Consider the following 19,462-nt stretch of genomic DNA (forward strand, 5'->3'; position numbering starts at 1 on the left):
TATATATAGTGAATAAAAAGCTAAGAATGCAGTGGAAGTTACATACACCACTGTCCAAAACAAAGTTAGCCTGCATGGACGCATAAGCTAAATTACGCTCACTCATTTCCACGGCGAGATCTACACTAATCGAATCACATTGTAGACGAACCCAAGAAAGCTGTAGGCAGAACAGAGATGGAAAAGCAACATGTGACCAATTGCTCTCACCAGCGCGTAGCCGCAAAAGTGTGGCAGCGAAAACTGCGACGGCTCATACGTGCTATGCACACGATCACGCTACTCTCGCAACCGTGTCACGTCGAGCCAAAGCCATTCGCGATGGAGCACGTGGGCCCGTGGTCCTTGGCGTCGCCGCAGTAAACAACGACTTCGAACCAGTTGCTTCGTAGCCGCGCCATTTGTATGCAATTGCAAGCCATCTCTTCTTGCCCTCTTTAGTAGCGGTGTAGCTTTTTCTAGCTTACTAGTCGGTTAAGTTGTGGTTTGGATATGCCTTCTCAAATTCTCTTACTACAGTCACACTGGCGTAAATCATGAGAGGTCAGGGGGGCCCTAAACCCCCTTTTGTGATCAAGTCTTTTGGATCAAGCCGGGGGGACACCCCTTTCAAGTGCCCCCCCCCCTCCCCCCTTTTGAAATTTATTTTTCAAACATCATATTTCAGTTGCATAACAGAATTAAGTATGGCATTTTCAACTTTTTTTAACGCCTGTTTATTTTGTACTACGTGTGCACCTGTGTTCAATACCGCTCAGCTGTGTAAAGCTGTAGTGAACTTGGAACTGGTCATTCAATCAGTTTTCGAGAACAAGCAACAGTACAGTGATCTACGTGAGGTGTGAACCCATGCTCGCTTTTATTTTTAATTTTATTTCAAAGCGTGATTTCAATTATGATATAATTAGAAATACAATCTATATTTATAAAAACGAAATGGCCGCCATGGCAAGATGTGCGTCCCCCTTTGTGATTTTTCTGGATTTACGCCACTGCACAGCAATGACTGACGTGGCTGACAGCGCTGCTTGTAATGTCAGCGGCGGCTTCGATTTGTCCCGACTTTGATCGTTTTGTATGGGAAACGTTGCCCCTCAAACGTTCGCTGATTCGTGTCAAGACTCGCGAGAGGAGATAGTAAATATATCGCGGAAAATAATATTCAATTTACGACGTCGCACAGACAAAAGTTTCCGTCGGTCACGACGCCGAGCGCCTTTACAGTGGAAACATTTACTGTACAATTACAGTTCTACAGAAATCGGGGAACGAGGGTTTGCTACAGAAATCGGGGAACGAAATCGGGTTTGCTCCGTTAGTCTAAAAACAAGGTATACCCAATACTTGTCTGAAAATTTAGTAATCTAATGCAGTTTTCGTGCTGATAACGTACTGTCACTTTTCACGTATTGACCCGCTGTTTATGCCCTGTAATTTATTTAGATTTATTTACAATTTATTTAAACATGGAATAACCTCCCCCCCTCCCCCCGAACTCCATCTCCCCTTCCTGAGATAATGTCATGGCCACACCCCTGTTCATCAAAACGAATCCAACGGTGCTGCATCGCCAGCGAAGGAATGTAATGAACCACACTGTGAATTTTTGATGAAGCTAATTGTGAGGTAACGGCTTATATGAATAATTAGTAAAATAATGTTATTCGTAACTGAAAACGCTTAATAAATATTGCCGTTTCTAGTCTTTTCTTTCCTACGTTGAACCCGAATGTTTCAGACACGCAAAAAAAAAAGAAAAGGAATTAGTTCGATATATCGTATAATTCGATATACACTTTTAAAAGTATTTACCGTATTTTCGATGCGCAAGTTGGCTTCACGGCATGACCTTACGTCAATGCAAGGGAGGCGATTTCATGGCAATGCGCGGGTTTTTTTTTTTAGTTATTTATTTTTCACGCGGTTTGTAGTTGGCTTGGCGGGTTATGTGCAAGGGTGGGTTATACGCGAAGAAATACGGTAGTGATGTAAACAGCGCCTCAACATCTTCATACGCAGCTGCGCGTACTCGTCGGTGGTCGGAAATCTATGGTCTGTTTTGGCCACTTTGCGACACGGGGGGGTGGGGGGGGGGGAGGTGATTCTTAAAAGGAAGAAGGAAATGAAAATGGAAATTGGGTGTGGAGTGCACGATAACTGTCTCTCAAGTGAGGACACCTCAACCGATACACTCACGGGGGATTGGGGATTAAAGGGACAGTGAGAGGGAAAAGAGTATGGTAATAGACTGTTACGGCGGAGCTGAAAGGTCGAGGTTGGCCGTGTGTCGTAGCTAAAAAAATTATCATCATCATGAACCAACAAGCGCCATCTTCGTCCTCTTCTTCATCGCCTACGTCTTCTGCTTCGTTACCAGAAGACGTGGGCCGATTTGTCCGGGGAGGGATGCAATAACTTGATGGGTGGCAGATCGAGTACAGAGAGAGAGAAAGAGAGAATTTCTTTTTTTTTTTTTTTGCCGAGGCGGGATTCGAACTCGAGTATCCACGATCCGAAGGCGAGCGTCCTAACCACTCGGCTATCCAGGCACGCTGGCAGAGCAGAGCATAGCCTTGTATAGTATAGTATAGTATAGTATAGTATAGTATAGTATAGTATAGTAAGGTGACGGGAAAAGAAAGTGAGGTTGAGGAGGATGGAAAAGAGGATGAGAGAACGAGTACAGAGAGAGAGAGGAATAGGTAGAAGGAAAGAGAAGAAACAGAGAAAAAGATAGAAGGCGAGAGACCAGCTACAGAGAAAGAGAAATAAAGACATAGAAAGAAAGAGAAAAAAAGAGAGAAAGAAAGGGAAGAAAGAGAGAAAATGACAGAGAAAGAAATAGACAGAGATTGAAAGCAACATACGCGAAAATATTATAGAAAAAAAAGAGAGAGAAAGCATAGCCGTGTGTAGTACAGTAAGGCAAGTATAGTTTAATTGCCCTGTGGCGTAGAAAAGCTATAACGTTCATAAACCGGCAGGCGCTCTCTTCGTTATCTTCTTCGTCTTCGCCCTCTTCTGCTTCGCTCCCAGAACACGTGCGCCGATTAGTCCACCACCACCAGTCCACCAGCTGTGCTGTGGCCCAGCCTTGCGCGACTTTGTGCAAGCTGCGCTAATTTTTTTTATGAGTGCGTGAAAGTTACATAATTTTATTCCAAGGATCTACCACATTTAAAGAAAATGCAAGTGTTAGAATAAATTATTGCGTATTTTACAGCAGTGTATCCAATTACAACGTAAATGATTGTCTGATTATTCATATACAGGCAGTCACGCTACATTCCTTCATAAACCGAACTCAACGACACACTCAAATTACATCACACAGTTTTCTGGCAGCGAGCATTTCTAAAAGGGTAAGAAAATATTGTGAACTTCCTGCCAAAGCGCCCAACGCCTCTTTAAACACGGCACTGCCTTCACCAAAACGATCTTGTTTAGCAAAATAGTTCTACCAGAAGTGATATAAAGTAACTTTATGCAGCAAGAATGCTTCATTTACCACCAGCTCAGTGTGCGTAGTCTTAAGCATGAGCAGAGTCTAGGTGGTGTTGGCAGAGTTCCCCAGAAAGGGGGGACGAGGTTCATCGCAGCCCTCCCCCCCCCCCTCCCCGCCTCCTTTATGTGACTAGGGGGGGCCCCCCCCCCCCCCCCCCGTGCGCGCGCCTATGTTCGTAGCCTCTTCCTTGGCAACAGTGCACAGGAATGGCAAAAGTAAGTCGCGTTTCCATAACGCCGTGGCGCAAAGGGCTAGCTACTGTTGGAATAGCTTTTCAATACCATAATCAGCGCGCTTCCTGAGATGCTGAACGCAGCGGTGACTTCAGACGTTTTCTCCACGCTCGACTGTGTTCATCATCGCCATGCTTTGCGGAGCACGGCAGTCATCGCGTCGCGTTAACAAATGATTGCGGATAAATAGGCAGTTTTAGAATAGCGTTAAGTTAGCGTTAGCGTATGAGGCATGCGCAGTTTCGCGAAAACCCAACGCAAAGCTTTGCGTACGCTATTCTAAAACTGCCTAATCTCGTAGACGCGAACGGCGCGACCACGCACTACGGGCCAACGGGCGCAACGATGAAGAATCACGGGAGAAGCACGCGATGGCAAGCGGTAGTTTCTGCTCGCTCTGCGCGGCGCCCTCCTAATCACACCCCTCGCTCTCCCAAATGCATGTGGGCGGTGAAGTCCACCTTTTGTGAGGAAAATCCAACTTCTTGTGAGGGAAAGCGAATTTCTTGGGGCGCTTCGCACTGCCCGATATTCGATATATCAAGTGTTCCGCATATTTGTGTTCAATGTAGCTGTAAATTCTCGTACGCACTGACGTTAAAACATTGTTGTGTGTAAAATAGTTCGACATGAAGAATAATTCGATTTACTCAAGTTCGATATAGTCGGGTTTGACTGATTTGTTTTGTCGCCTAATGCAGTAAATTTCGCCACTGTATCAGTCGCATTTCAATCGGCTATTTTGCTGCAGCACGCGGCAAAGCGAATTAACGGGTTTCTGCAGTGTGGTTCAAAATTATTTTTCAACTCGGTCGATGTTGAAAGCCAACAGACAATACTGACTTGCCAAGCATTCTGTGTTGACGGCATTTCATACGCAGAAATGACACAACCACCAAATTCGAACGCATGTACATACGTTTTGTGTCAAATGAGCGACACGTACACAGCTCAAACACGCACAACATTTTCAAAAGCCTGCCAGCACACAATCGAAGCAAGCGGCTCACGTAAGTACTAAGGCGACGAGCGCTTTCAGTGGAGAGCACTAATCTCAGTGGTCAGGCTCCAGTGAAGTGAGAAGCGCGTTGATACGAAGCGCCAGAGCGGATTGGGCACTCGGAGATGGTAGCGGTGTTCGTACTAGAGGTGTGCACGGGCTCCGGGTAGCCCGAAAGCCCGAGCCCGACCCGGCCCGCGGGCCGGGCTCGGGCGGGCCGACGTATTTTAACCTCGGGCCCGGGCCGGGCTCGGGCTACTTGGGGTTTTATCGGGCCGGGCTCGGGCCCGGCGCAAAGCCCGACTCAAGCCCGAAATATAGAGAATGAGCAGAAACTGTTTTCCAGCACGCATACAGCGCCTTTTCCGCGACCGCCCTTCACCGCTTTTCCTTTCCATTCGCTACTTTAAACAACAGGGGAGCAGGTAAACCACTGCCTCTGTTGCGCTCCGACAAACAGCGAAGTAACACCACCTGAGCTAGTGACGGCGCCACGCGACTGTTCGCGTTAGATTTAAGGCCAAATACCATATGAGTGAAAATGCACGCGACAGCGACGAGCGACCCGACGTATATCGCCTTCGTGCAAGCTGACGCTTGCATGGACATACCTCATACACGTGACGGCTTTGGCGAGAGAACTCCATTGTTGCTGGCATGAGGCCGTATACTTGTATAGCAAAAGCGCCGCACTTCGTTGAAGCCGGAATCGTTGGACTGCTTGCTGTTTTTGCTCGACAATTTGTAATGTGTGTATTATAGACTCTTCTTCGTGTGTCGTTTGATCATACTTGTGCCAAATTATAGGAAAACGATGCTTTGTTAAATGCGAAGCATTTCTTAGCGAACTTCTGCGACTTTGAGCGTATCTATCTATCTATCTATCTATCTATCTATCTATCTATCTATCTATCTATCTATCTATCTATCTATCTATCTATCTATCTATCTAGCCGCCTACGAATTTGTGCTCTCCTGGCCGTTTCGTTAATCGGATGTATACCAAAATGGGTGTGTCATAACATGGCCTTATTACAAACATAAATGACAGGTCATATCATGAAAATCACGACTCGCATGTCATGAACAGCATGATTTACATTCCACGACCTTAGGCTCTTGCGGCCGTTCCGTTAATTTCATATGCACCAAAATTGGTACGACGTGACAAGAATTCATGACAAACATAATGACTGGTCCTAACATGCAAATCATGACGCGCATGTCATGTGCAGCATGATTTACGTGACATGGTCTCTGCGCGCTCGCGGCCGTTTAACTGAAGGGATATATACGAAAACTGGTATGACGAGACATTTATGTATGAAGAACATAACTGACTCGTGGTAACATGAACATCATGACATGCATGTCATGTATGACATGATTTACATGCCGCGCTCATGGCGCACTCGCGGTCGTTTCGCTAGATTTATATACACCAAAATTGGTATTGTGCTATGTGACTGTATGAAGAACATGAATAACAGGTCGTAGGATAAAAACCATGACATCCATGACATGTATGTCATGATTTACATGCCACGCTCATGGTGCACTTGCGGCCGCTTCGCTTGCATGATATACACCAAAATTGGTATTGCGCGACACGACCGTATGAGGAACGTAAGTGAGAGGTGGTAACATGAAAATCATGACGTGCAAGTCATGTACAACCTGATTTACATGCCACGCTCATGATGCGCTAGCGGCCGTTTCAGTAGATTGATATACACCAAAATTGGTATTGCGCGAAGTGACTGTATGAAAAACATGAATAACAGTTGGTAAGATGAAAACCATGACATGCATGTCATGTATGTCATGATTTACATGCTACGCTCATAATGCATTCGTGGCCGCTTCGCTAGCTTGATGTACACCAAAATTCGTATTGCGCGCAGCGACTGTATGACGAACGTAAATGAGGCGTGGTAACATGAAAATCGTGACATGCATGGCATGTACGACATGATTTACATGTCATGCTCATGGCGCACTCGTTTCCGTTTCGCTTGCTTGATATCCACCAAAATTGGTGTTGTGCTATCTGACTGTATGACGAACATGAATAACAGGTGGTAACATGAAAACCGTGACATGATGTCATGTGTGTCATGATTTACATGCCGCGCTCATGGTGCATTCGCGGCCGTTTCGCTAGCTTGATATACACCAAAATTGGTATTGCGCGATGAGACTGTATGATGAACATTAGTGACAGGTGGTAACATGAAAAACCATAATATTCATGTCATATATGGCATGATTTACATGCTCTACTCATGGTGCACTCGCGGCCATTTCGCTCGCTTGATATACACCAAAATTGGTATTGCGCGATGTGATTGTATGACGAACATAAATGAGAGGTCTTAACATGCGAATCATGTTATGCATGTCATGTACGGTATGATTTACATGCCACTGTCATGGTGCGCGCCTCCGGCCGTTTTGTTAACGTGATATATACCAAAATTGGTATATCATGACACGAGTGCGTGATGAACATAAACGACAGGTCATGCATTTATATACCAGAATATGCGTTTCATTTGCATGGTGTACACTAGATTGTGCATGATTGCGTGCATGGCAAACATGCGATATATGGTGGACTAGATGCCATGGCATGAATGATTTCATTTGGCTCAAAGACAAACAAGGCGATGTATGCAGCTCTTTGCTGGCTGCTTCGCATTACATCGATTCCCACAGTGCGTGGGATCTGCCGAATTTTTTTCGCAGCGAACCTTCAAAAAGCCGGGCCGGGCCGGGCCCGGGATTGTGTTTTCGTACGTCGGGCCGGGCCGGGCGGGCTCGCAGCCCTTTGCCGTCGGGCTCGGGCGGGCCTTCGACAAAGTCAGCGGGCCCGGGCCGGGCTCGGGCTCGGAAATACGGCCCGTGCACAGCTCTAGTTCGTACTCCTGTGAAGCGCGACGCGCGTTCCAGCAGTTTCAGCGCTCGACACCGGCGGTGCCGGTGGCGCCTCCGAACGGCGAGCGCAGTTCAGAGATGGCAGCACTGTCGCGTCGGAACAACCGCAGAAAGCTCGGCAGTTAGGCCTATTTGTGTGTGTGTGTGTCCGTAAGTGTTCTGCTTGTTTATGTGCGACGAAAAACGACAGCCAGATGCCCGATAACACCTGAGCCGTGTGTGATTGCCTCGGATGTGACTGGTGCGACGGCGTGCTGCGCGGACGCACTATGTGGCTCGTCCTGGAGTGATTCATCCCCGGCGAGCGATATCTCCCGGCTGGAATTGACAGAAAAATCAAGATGGCCTCCGAGACTCAATTGCCCCCGGCTGCTGCTGCGCCGGACACCGATTCGGTGGTTGTGTATAGCACGAACGCGGTGGAAGAACGGGAGATTACCGGTACGTGTCCCCGTGCTGTCACGCCCATCGCTCACGATGATCGCGTCTCGCTGGCGCCCCCGACGCCTGACGAGAATCCGGAAACGCCTTCCTCTTCGAAAGCTGTCCCCCTGCGGGCTCCGCATGGGTCTGATCGCAGTTGTAACTCGCCGGCTCGAATAATTCGTGAGCTCTCTCACACGCCCATGACACCCAGTGCTCCAGCGGGCCGCAGGCCGCTAACCAGGCGCGGGTTTCGAAGCTTCCTGCAGAGCCGCATTCCGCGACTCGTTAAATAGGGCATTCGAAGTCACGGTCGCGACTCTGATGCAAGCACATCGTCTGACCTGCCGATCAGATGCAACTTCCCTCGTTGCTGACACCTCCCTATTCGTAGTGCCAGGGAGCGCAGTTACTGTTGGGCAAACGCGGCACAGATCGCTGTACCGTAAGCCTATGCAATTGATATGCACGAACGTGACGATCACTTCGCTTCGGGCGCGTAAATAATTACTGCTAATTCCCAGCAGCCCATCTCTCGGTCGATCGTGTACCATCTCAGATAGGGGGGGTTGAAGTAATGCTTATTGTTGGCTTCCGTCTCTGTGAGAAAAGAGTGCACCTGTGGAATTTTGTTTCCTTCACGCGCTTCGCAGTGCAGGCGCATTCCGTAGGCGCAGTGCTTTGACACCGAACACGACTCGACAAACAAGAGTCGCATTAGCCGATAAACAAGTTCATATGAGGATTCCGGAGAACACTATTGTTGTGATATCCAGGGTCGTTCCGCAAGAGGCGTTTTTTATCGGAGTGGAGAACTTGCTAGCCGTGCCCATTTTGAGGGCTCCGCGAAACTTAATCGTTCTACTGTGCCAGTCGTGCGCAGCTTAGCGTAGCACGTTTTGTTTACCTGACAGTACGCACTGAAGCAGAAGCGTACGAAACATGAAATAATTTCGCGTGTTGCGGATTTGGCCGTTTGCTTCTCACACTTCGAGTATATCTCGCACGATGGTGAGGCCAGGTAGGTGTCGAAGCGTCCCTTGCGTGTGATGTCGGCTGATGAAGAGATGAGCCGGTTTAGAAAAAAAGTTGCAACTCGCCTGTTGTCGAAATTATGACATTGCCGGTTAAAGTATGGCGTTTCTTATGTGACCTTCACTTATGGCTGTTACTTTCCTTCCTTTGCAGTCACAGAGCGGGCACCAAAACCCAAGCCACCGCCAATTGATGTGAGTAAAAGAGTTGTACTCACACCCATACCTGCACTGAATTTTGCAGTAACATCCAAAGTGTACCATATGTCACGGGATTTCTAAAATATATGTTTCATTATCACGTTGTTTGCTTCTCGTTCAGCCACATACTAGCATGGGCATGAGGCTTGTGAAAGTGTCTGCACCACCCATAATAACGTAGAAGTTGCGGATTGTATTTCAATCTTCTGCGTGGTTCAGCTGCCCTCCTAGTACAGTAATGCCCATCAAGTCTGTTGTTTTGTTTTGTAATTCACTAGGTGCCAAGCCCTTAACTGCTGCCACAAGATACCTACTAAACCGGAAGTTGTTGCTTGAAATTTACAATGCCATGTAGTGCAGAGAGATGACATGGCAGCAACACTTGTAAAGAACCACGTACATGCAAAATGAGTGTGCATACGTAACATACCACATGCGCTTAGTCTGCACAAATACACCATGTTTTTCTCCGTGGATGATATATCAAAATTCAAGTACAATTTGTAGCCTTGTGAATAGACCCTGTGCTCAGAATAAATTGTATGTAAATGTGTTTTGCCACCATCACATTTGACTGCTGCGTGTTATCCGACATTGATATTGCATTGTTAGTCTCCTTATAGATACGTCTAGCGCCGCATCAGTCTTCACTCACTTGACAGTCCACAGTTGTCGGTTGTGACCAGTATTCGACAATACAGAAGTAACATGTTCTCCTCTCAAGGTGTGAAGTCATGCAATTTATTATGCATGAGACACACACGCAAGCACTTACTTCGCTGGTATCGTTACACGTGTACGTTGCTCATGGAATGAAACACGTTAGCCAATTTAGTGCTATGTAAGGCACATATTTTCGTTTCCGCTGGCTTTCATTTGTGTCAGATCAATGTAGTATTGGCTGATACAGTTAAATCACAGCAACCATCACCTTTAATGGCCAGATTCAAAGCTACTCAATGTGGTCATTTGGAGCAATTGCTCATACCATCTGTTATACTAAAGTTTTGATGTTTCGTTTTGTGAGCACCCTATAACCTCGACCACGGCTGTATACAGTTATGCAACCTTGCACTGTATAACTGTAAAGAAACTTAAGTGTAATGTCAGTGTAATCGCGAGGTTCAAGATTCAGAAAGCATATGTGGTTTTCTGGTTTGTGTGGCTTTCCCAGAGCTCTTATCACTTCATCTCAAACACTGAATTTGGCCTCACATATTCATTTATAAGCACTCCATTCAGTCGTTCTGGAGAGAAAGGATGGAGTCCTAGACAATGTGTATAAGATTATGACTCGCTTATGTTGCAGCATTTCAACTAATTTGGCACGTGACTGTGTATTGGTGGTCATCAGGCTGGTGTTAATGCTCTCATGAAGAAGGGAAAAATTACATCGAATCACTGGAGTTATTTGAAATGAGAATAAAAAAAGAAAGAATCGCTGATAGTGATGTGTGTCTGCTGCCACTGTATTCTTAAAATCTTTCAAAAACAACCAAAGATCTAAGTTCTGTGTGCAAATCAACTTGTAGGCAACCACCCAATGATGTTTGGAATGTAAGCATCACCACGGTAATTTGCAGTGTAGCGTTCTCTATGCCATATCTGCGCTTTCCTTCTTGGCCCCTCTATCAAAATGTAAGGGAGGGTATCGCTCCCTCTACCTAGTGATTAAGAATACATACGCATGTACATACCCCTCTCACATGTGTATACATACAGGCAGCCCATGAGGGCTGGGGCTTCCTTTATGAAAGGGAGACATTGAATGTTGGGTGTACATGATGCTTGTCACTGACATAGGTCTAGGCATGACACTTCTGAAGTGCTTCAGCACCCCCTTATCTCAGAAATGCTGAAATCAATGTATGCCCTTATCATGTCTCATTTCCGGTGAAAATCTATGGCAGTATTCACGCGTTGTTGTGGGAGAGGTATTGGGATTGATACATCGCACCTCCATCACAAAACTGTTACGGTTGAAGGTTGATGGTTGATGGTGTTTGTTTACAGAATGAGGTCAGGCAACGACAGGCAAATGATTGCATTTATGAAGCAATGACAGGTGATGATGTCATCAGCTACAGAACCACTATGCCAGGGGTGCGTGCATTATCAGGTGGACTAGAAAGCCTACAAATATACAGCATGCAAGCATGTGCGTTTGGATGCTTGGGGCGTTTTTCACAATGCTGATGGCTTACTGAAGAACTTCCTTCTTGCAAGACAGTGCATTGAGATCCTTTGCACGTTTCCACACCGTTGGCTTTGTGGCGTCAAGTCACCGTTACGCTATTTGCATTGATTGTGATTAAGACCAGTCAATTTCTTTTTCTATGTCAGTATCGAAAATGGCTATTTTGCAAGCTTTTCGTGACGATTCTGCTCGTATTTCAAATGTAAAATAATTTTGCATGGAGGATCCTGAAAAAAAAAACTTAAAAATACGCATTTTGTACTGTCTAAAACTTTTTTTGCAGTTGATCCATAAACGCTCTGTTGTGTGCAGCAGAGAGAGATTCTTTGAAGGGCTCCTTTAATGTCATTTGTAGCCATGCCTTATAACAAGCTTCAACATCCATAAAATAATTTTGCGTTGTTATTCTTGTGTTTTCATTTCATTGAATTTGGAATTGTCAAATAGCTTGTTTCATTCTGACCTTTCTGACTGGGGCAATAAATTTAAGGGGGACATTCTTTGTCTGACAGCTCTGTCGCTTGCTCACAGGTGGTGGCGTCATGTCATGCGTGTTACTGATGCGACTTTTTTTAGTGAGGTCATTTCCAGTTCCATTGCTTTTATGAGCTTTTTGGTTGTATTTTTTATTCCAGTCATTTCATTTTTAACACTTGCAAAAACAGGTCAATGTTTTAAATGCACCTTCTGTTAAATTCCACTTGCACAGAATTTGGAAGCTAGGTTTAATTTAAAACCATGTGAATTTTGTATATTGTGGAGCATATTCTTGCAGTCCCAGCCAAATAAGCCTCTTTTAAAGGCACATGGCAGCCTTGGCATTGAGGTGTAGTCATCCTTTCCTGTAAAATTACCACTGGACAAACCCCTAGCTAATATTTTTGTTATAGCACGCGAGCTTGTGCTTTTTTTTTCTTTCATGATGTAGTGTGACTGTATAAGACCTTAAGCCCTTTAAAAAGCAATGTAGTCTATCAAAGGCAGCGTTCTCTGACTTTCAAAAGCATTAGATTGCAATAAAACTGTGCTCACATTGACCCTTGCTTTCTCATCTGCCAAAGGGGGCACTGCCAAGTGTCTGTCACTACATAATGAATGTAGCTTTAGTAATTACAGATGTCTATTTCCAACTTTATTACCTTGCAGCAAGTAGTAGAAGGAAAGATGACAAGCGAACATTGGGCAATAGGAAGAGTGTGGAATGGAGTAGGCTTAAAGGACTCTTAAATGGCAGCAGTTGCAGCAGAAAAGTAAATGGACCAGATAACTGAGTTCCCCAAAGAGCGGAAATTCAGTTGGTGTCAGCATTGTTGTGGATGTACAGTAAGATCTTAGAGATAGGCATTTGTCCCGACAGTGTCTATTCTGCTGGGCAACTGCTAAAACTAACTTTTTAGGCAATGTCATAGGCTGGCGATGGATGCAGAAGTGCAAATGAAGCAATCTGTGAACTATTTACAAACGTGTTTTTACTTCACAAAATTTGTTGCCAAGCTAGTTGGTTCATACTTACAAATACTGGAGAGCGCGGTTTCAGTGCAGGACCAGACGGAACACTGATGCACAGGACATGCACTTGTCCTGTGTGTCAGTGTTCTTCCTGTGTCCCGTGTTGAAACCATGCTATCCAGTATTTGTAAGTATTCTTTAAGTGACTATAGATGATAAACTGCGTTACAGGCCACCGATTCATTGTGAACACTTGTTCATTCAATCTGTCTTGTGCATCCTGTTTGTGCACTCAATATTATTTTATACTCTCTAGTGGTGGCGAGGATTTGTCCTGGCTTGCATAAACACATTGGAAGTGCTTGTGGACAAATGTATTATAAATTTATAGATTTTTGTTCCAAATGCAAAAGCATGGACCAAGGATGCTCATATGACAAAGTTACAAAAGCAGTGTGCATTTTAGTTGCACAGAGAATTGTACAAAACTTAGCTTGCACAGTCACCATTCATGAAAGTAGGGTTTGTATCTGTAATACGATACAGACTTCGGCAGTACATTTTTGCTTACTTTAAAAGTATGCATTATCATGAAGCTGACATAGACAAATGAGAGATCTGTATGTCAGCCATGGCATCACTGAGCTTCAGTTTGGCAGCTACTACGGGGACTCATACAATTGAATGAAATATTTATGCTTATCAATCACAGCAATGTCACATTTTTTCATTGTAAAATGCAATCATCTTCTGAGAAAATAGAAAAAAAAAAGAAATCTTCATTTCCTCATATATCTGCAGCACTTTATTTGGCGATAAAAGTTTTAGGAATATCATTAACCGTGACATCATGAAGGTTATATTGCAATATCATGTGTTGTGCATCATAAACAGCAAAGGGTCTGTCACATGGAATTTAAATTTCCAGTTTACATTTAATAGAACTTCATCTATTTGTCTAGTAGCACAACAATTTTAACAACAGATTTTATGTTACTTTCTCAATTTTTTGTTGCAGTTCACATAAAATGGCTTACTTGTGCAAGCTATGTAAAAATTTTCGTCACGAAATAGCTGTTTCCCGCTCTTTCGTCTCGTCTGCATTGCTCTGAAAGAAACTTGCTCTAGATCATGACCCAACCAACTCACACCAGTCTTGCTAAGTTGTAGTAGTTGGTTGTCTATCTACTGTTATGTTCCTTTTAGTTGGTGGGTAATTGTCTGCTGCAAGTTTAGTTTTGCTGAATTTCTATAATCTCCAGAACCATGAAGGGGGGGGGGGGGGGCATACAGCTGTAACACACATATTTTTTAAAATTTTTTAGTGAGTTTTGTCCAGTTTTTTGCTCAATCCAAAAGCTCTTCACAGAAAGGTCAGATGTAAGGTCAACTACTTTGTATCTAGCATGATTGAAAACCATTGATTAAGCTTATTTATAAGCGGTGTTTCTACATGAAAGAAAAGGCAAGAGCAATGCCTATTGCTCGCTTAGGACACTCCCAGTACCCATAGTATGACACCATCTCGTAACCTGTACCGTGGTGTTTCTGAGGAAGCCCAGTTGGGGAAGCCCCTATTTAGAGGGCTGATATGTCGACAATTCGGTACACTTGAAAACATGCACATACCTACACACACGAATATTCAAAACACAGATAGACTCTCACCATCTCGTTTTGGCTGTAGCGCAGCTCAGTTTGAGCCTGAAGAAAAGAGACAATAGCAAGGAAGGAAATTACAGTTAACGGGGTGACAACAACAAAAACAAGATTATGCTGCACCCAACTAGCCCAATCTACAGTTCTTGTCAGACTCTCACCAGCGTTGCATTGATTTTGTACTTGGTGATGAATTGTTACCACCTGATATCATCTGTGCATTACATTTTAACGTCTGCATTTGGGTCACCTCAACTTTTGCAGGTTACCGCAGCACAGCAATACCAACAGCCGGACAACAAGACGCCCACGACGGTGCAGCCACAGACACCCGGCAGTTCAGCTTATAAGAGCAAGCTGGACAAGGAGAAGAAGATTGGCCACCGGCGTGTTGACGAGGAGGGCCAGATCACTTACAAAAAGGTATGCACGCACTTGTTTGTCCTTTCTTTAGCCTGCAGTTGTTGCTTTTCAGATCTCAATTGACACTTATTGCACTACGAGACGAGGGTAAGAGGATGGCACGAAACGTACAAGAACTATTTTCCAATGATTTACTTCAACTCTCAGTATAGCAGATACAGTCGCTGGTCGTTTATTCAGACTCGGCGGGAACCACCGAAAAGTCCGAATAATCGGGAACCCAAAAAAAAGGATTCACCAGAAAAAGCACCTTTATTAGCCCAGTGGCCGGAAAAAACTTGTCAGTGTGCGTCTTGTACACATGCACGCTTACGCGCGACCAAGTCGGCGTGTATTTCAGCCAATGTTTGGCCACCCCTGTAGGTTGGCAATAGCACTGCAACAGCCTACGCTAGGTAAATCTGCATTTGATGGCTGTGGTGTGGGAGGCGTGTCATCACGGCACTCACTGTCCACCTGCGCTAGTTCGAGTGTAGCTGATGGATGATCTTGTCGCCCAAATCGGTGGAAACTCCTAAGCAACTTCGGATTGAGGTCGGCCTCCTTCAACCTGGCAAATAATCGTTGCTTTTATCACCATTGTCAGGGCCTTGTAGTTGCCGCGTTTCTTTAGTTCCGACGGCGCACTTGGAACGGGCGATGTTGGAGCAATTTCAGATCAGGCCTCGCACGCCAACAGAAACATCTGACAACGCACACCCTCAAATGCCAAAAGGGAACGCCGTTGGGCTAGTTGATGTTGCAGCGCTCGTGTTGTACTCTCTTTGTCCGAGATAGGATCCGCGTCATACTCGCACACGCTTTCATTCACCTCAAACGCCGCACCAAGCTGGTTCCGATCTTGTCTTGGCTTGGCTTGCTGTTTAGCCGTGGTAGCTGTTCAATGGATGCTTGACTGGCTAAAGCCAAAAGGCAACCGTTATGTGTAGCCAACAAACACAGCCTTTGAGATCGGTAATTTCTGCATGGATTTTGACACTGGCACAATCTCCACCTAGAGCCAGTGCAACATTTCAGTGCTGCAACCTAGCAAAAATATTCTAAACGTTGCTGACAGCTTTTCATGGCGTTCAACGTCGCACTTGACCAGCCAGCCAGAGTCCGAAAAATTGAACGGCGCACTGTGGGGCGTCCGAATTTTAGGTAATGACTTTACATAACTTCAATGAGATGAGTGGTGGTGCCGTGGAGGTGTCCGAATAAACGAGCATGTTCTGAATAAACGGTCAGCAACTGTATGTTGAGCAAAGCTTCAACTTGGGCGTGTTGGTGCGGCATTCTAATGTAGTTGTGCTGAGCGAAATGCACAAAGGACTAACAACTAACTACATAGACCTTTGCTATCGTCAATCTTTTGTCAACCTCTGGCGTGCTGTTGCGAAAATAAACAGTTGAAAGCTTGTGCACCATTTTTCCTGTACTCTTTTTTTATTAGTCCTTCGTGCATTTTGCTCAGCGCAACTACATTAGAATGTCATATGTGGACAAAAGCTGCATCACATGTACAGTAGCTCCTTGCAATATTTAGAAGTAGTTTGACTCAAAAGTGTTACAAAACTGGTGTATCGGCTCCATTTCGATAATTTTTCAAAACCATCTAATCACTCTATCTTTCAAGGAGCTGTCATGCTTACAATATGACCAGAACCTTTCTACCTGTTGTGGGTGTGTGATATAGACAACGTTTTTGCCTGGTTCAGGCTAAATTTTCATAATTTAGCAGTTGTGTCTTTTCATGTGTTCCTCTTGTTCTTGTCTACCTGCTAGTGATGCAGAACTATCGGTAAATTGACTATCGATAGTATTGATAGTTTTTTTTTAAACTATCGATAGTGTAACCAAACTATCGATAGTCCAATCGGTAGTACCATCGTTACTATTACTATAGCGATATTACTGCCATGCGTTTTTATTGCTTTGTTTTGACATATTCGGGTTACACCCACAAAGACTGTTAGCAACGTTTGACGCAGACCGCACCGTAATGTTTGAGAAGCTTCACAATTGTTTGAGATCATTCTGTTAAGATTACGCGAGCACCAGCGATAACGCTGGAATGTTTGATGACTGATGTATAAAGGATGACGCATTCCACCGATGATCAGATTACTCAACAGCTGACGACTGCTCCTGCCGCTATCAGTGCGCAGCATGTATCGCTTGTATTTTGAGTTTTGATTTTCTGGGCACAAGTTCGCCCAAATAACGAGCTCCGTATTTCTCAGTCTTGCTGCAGCATTCTTCACCATCACAACCACGTGACAAAGCTATCGATAGTGGTGTGAATAATCATGCGGTTGATGGCCGGCCATATTGCCAGAATATTTGCGATAGCCAACTACCAGCTTCGCTTAATTTATGAGCAATTTTTAGCAGAGAAATTAATTATTTCAGGAGTGAAAATGGCGGAATATATCCATCAATAAATTCGTATCCAAAAGCAACCAGTTAGACCTTACAATTAACTTCTTGTTATTTTTTTATTTTGAAATCATAAAATGCAATATCAATTTGAAGCCGTGCAGTCCCACCACATGTAACGTCTTCCTATCCAATACAGCTAACCAGTTTGACTTTATGATCATGTGTCGGCAAAGCACTCTGGTGAAGAACACAATCATGTCAACTTTCTTGCCCTTCAGCCTGCTCCTCCGGCTCCACTATGTACTACGCACGTGGGGAACCAAGATTATTCTGCAGTGAGTCCGCGCTGATATACTATCGATAGTACTATCGAATTTTTTACTATCGATAGCGCTATCGATAGTATTCTTCACTGTCGATAGTTCGATAGTGACTCAGCTATCGATAGTATCGATAGTACCATCGATAGTTCTGCATCACTACTACCTGCACGTTTTAATAAGCTTCATTCATGTCATACCAAGATGCCCAAATAGTCACATGAGTCAGCTTAATCACTTCCGTGTCATGCACGAGCTGGACTCATCCACACGCTTCTGGTAAAAACGTCCAAGGACGAGCCTGTCGACAGTACTTTCACTTTTCTCACGCCACCATGGACTAGTGCCTTTCGTCTTGGTGTTTTGCTGGGCTCTTGCAGATTGCAGCGCACATCCTGTTGTGTAGAAAAGTGGGAGCAAGCTTGTTTGTGCAGAGGAATTGAAACAATGAAAAAATCTGGCCTTTTTTGGTCAGAATTCTGGGTAATAGTGCGTCACGAAAGGGATCAAGGACAAGTATTTAGAAACGGAGCTCCTTACATTTATTCTTTTATTTGATGGGTGCTGCAGACGTAGAATGTTCAAAACTGCATTGTCATGTTATAAGTGGTGGTGCGGAGATATCGTATTCACGTGGAACAAAAATCATAGATGCAGGCTTATTGACATTTCGGCAGCACACTCGGAACTGTACCAGCTCATGCTAATGAACTGTGTGAAACTAATTGCACTGATTGGCTACTGTGGTAAATTGTACGGCACTTGTGTTTGAAGTGAACGACAATACCGTAAACCAAAATGTGGTCGAGGGCAGGGCACATAATGTTCACATGTGAAAGGGAGGGTGTGCATATGTGCGAGCACATGCATGTATGCATGCATGTATACACAGTGTAGCGCTTGAGGAATCGCCAAGTAGGTGGAAACCTGTCTTCGCCCTTGCTCCTTAAAAGAGCAGCTTTCAGAAAGTGTTATTGATCCTACCCATATCAATAACAGATAAAGGTCCTCTACTGTTGCTATCTTGAATATGTTATAGCAAAATAACTAGCATAAGGCTACTGTTTTCCTTCCTTCTTCTCTTTTTTCTTTTTTTTTATGCAGGAGCTTTTGTCAGATAACGGAAATATTGCACTTTATTTTCCAATGCGGACTTGTGTTTTTGTCTGGTTTTGCAGTTGCTTCTGTAAGGTTACGCTTCACATACATTAGCCTACTTCTGCTGTAAGTCCGGCGCAGCTGAGCTTGTTAACTGAGGAGTTTATTGCCTTTATTTAGACTGATTTTTAGGGGTAGCACTATTTAGTTATGTTTGGTTCAGGGAAAAGAATTTCATTCTCAAATTCTCAAGACTCGGAGCTGGGAGAAGCTCCAACGATAAATATGTGCAACAGGCCTGTCATTATGAAATACTTGCATAAGCAGTGGGTATACCAGGGTAATTAGTGATGTCCATGTGTACTTCGTAGGAACAGGCTGCTTAGCTCTCGAGTTTAAAAGTAATCTAAAATTATGGTTGTCCTTTGTTTTTGCTTTCTTCATGTTTTATGTACTTCTGCTAAGAATTTAGTAATTGTTTAGAGCTTTTGTGTCACTCAAATGAGCTCTAATTTCGTATTTTTATGCTCAAAAGGACACCCATTGTCTTCATTGTATCCTCCTTGACTGCAATTACCTAAGCCGTTTTTCAGTTATTTTACTGTGCACTTTAACTGCA

At 44.4% G+C, this 19,462-nt stretch overlaps 1 protein-coding gene across 10 annotated transcripts in view; it reads left to right on the plus strand.

Moving 5' to 3' along the window:
* The first annotated feature begins 7,759 nt into the window (after positions 1-7,759).
* The window catches only part of LOC119394093 (phosphatidylinositol 4-phosphate 5-kinase type-1 alpha), a 96,945-nt gene continuing 85,242 nt past the window's right edge, over positions 7,760-19,462 (plus strand). For 4 of the 10 annotated variants that reach the window (XR_005184053.2, XM_049415619.1, XM_037661327.2 and 1 more), the window contains exons 1-3: positions 7,762-8,116; positions 9,287-9,327; positions 14,903-15,061. Coding sequence is in view for 9 of the 10 variants with exons in the window: in XM_049415619.1 (XP_049271576.1) it covers positions 8,017-8,116; positions 9,287-9,327; positions 14,903-15,061 (300 nt within the window). In the remaining variant the exon portion in view is untranslated. Of the gene's footprint in view, positions 8,117-9,286; positions 9,328-14,902; positions 15,062-19,462 lie in introns of all 10 variants that reach the window. The other 6 variants (XM_037661334.2, XM_037661340.2, XM_037661336.2 and 3 more) reach the window with 3 other exon arrangements.

This window comes from Rhipicephalus sanguineus, chromosome 5, assembly GCF_013339695.2.
Source record: "Rhipicephalus sanguineus isolate Rsan-2018 chromosome 5, BIME_Rsan_1.4, whole genome shotgun sequence".
Classification (NCBI taxonomy): domain Eukaryota; kingdom Metazoa; phylum Arthropoda; class Arachnida; order Ixodida; family Ixodidae; genus Rhipicephalus; species Rhipicephalus sanguineus.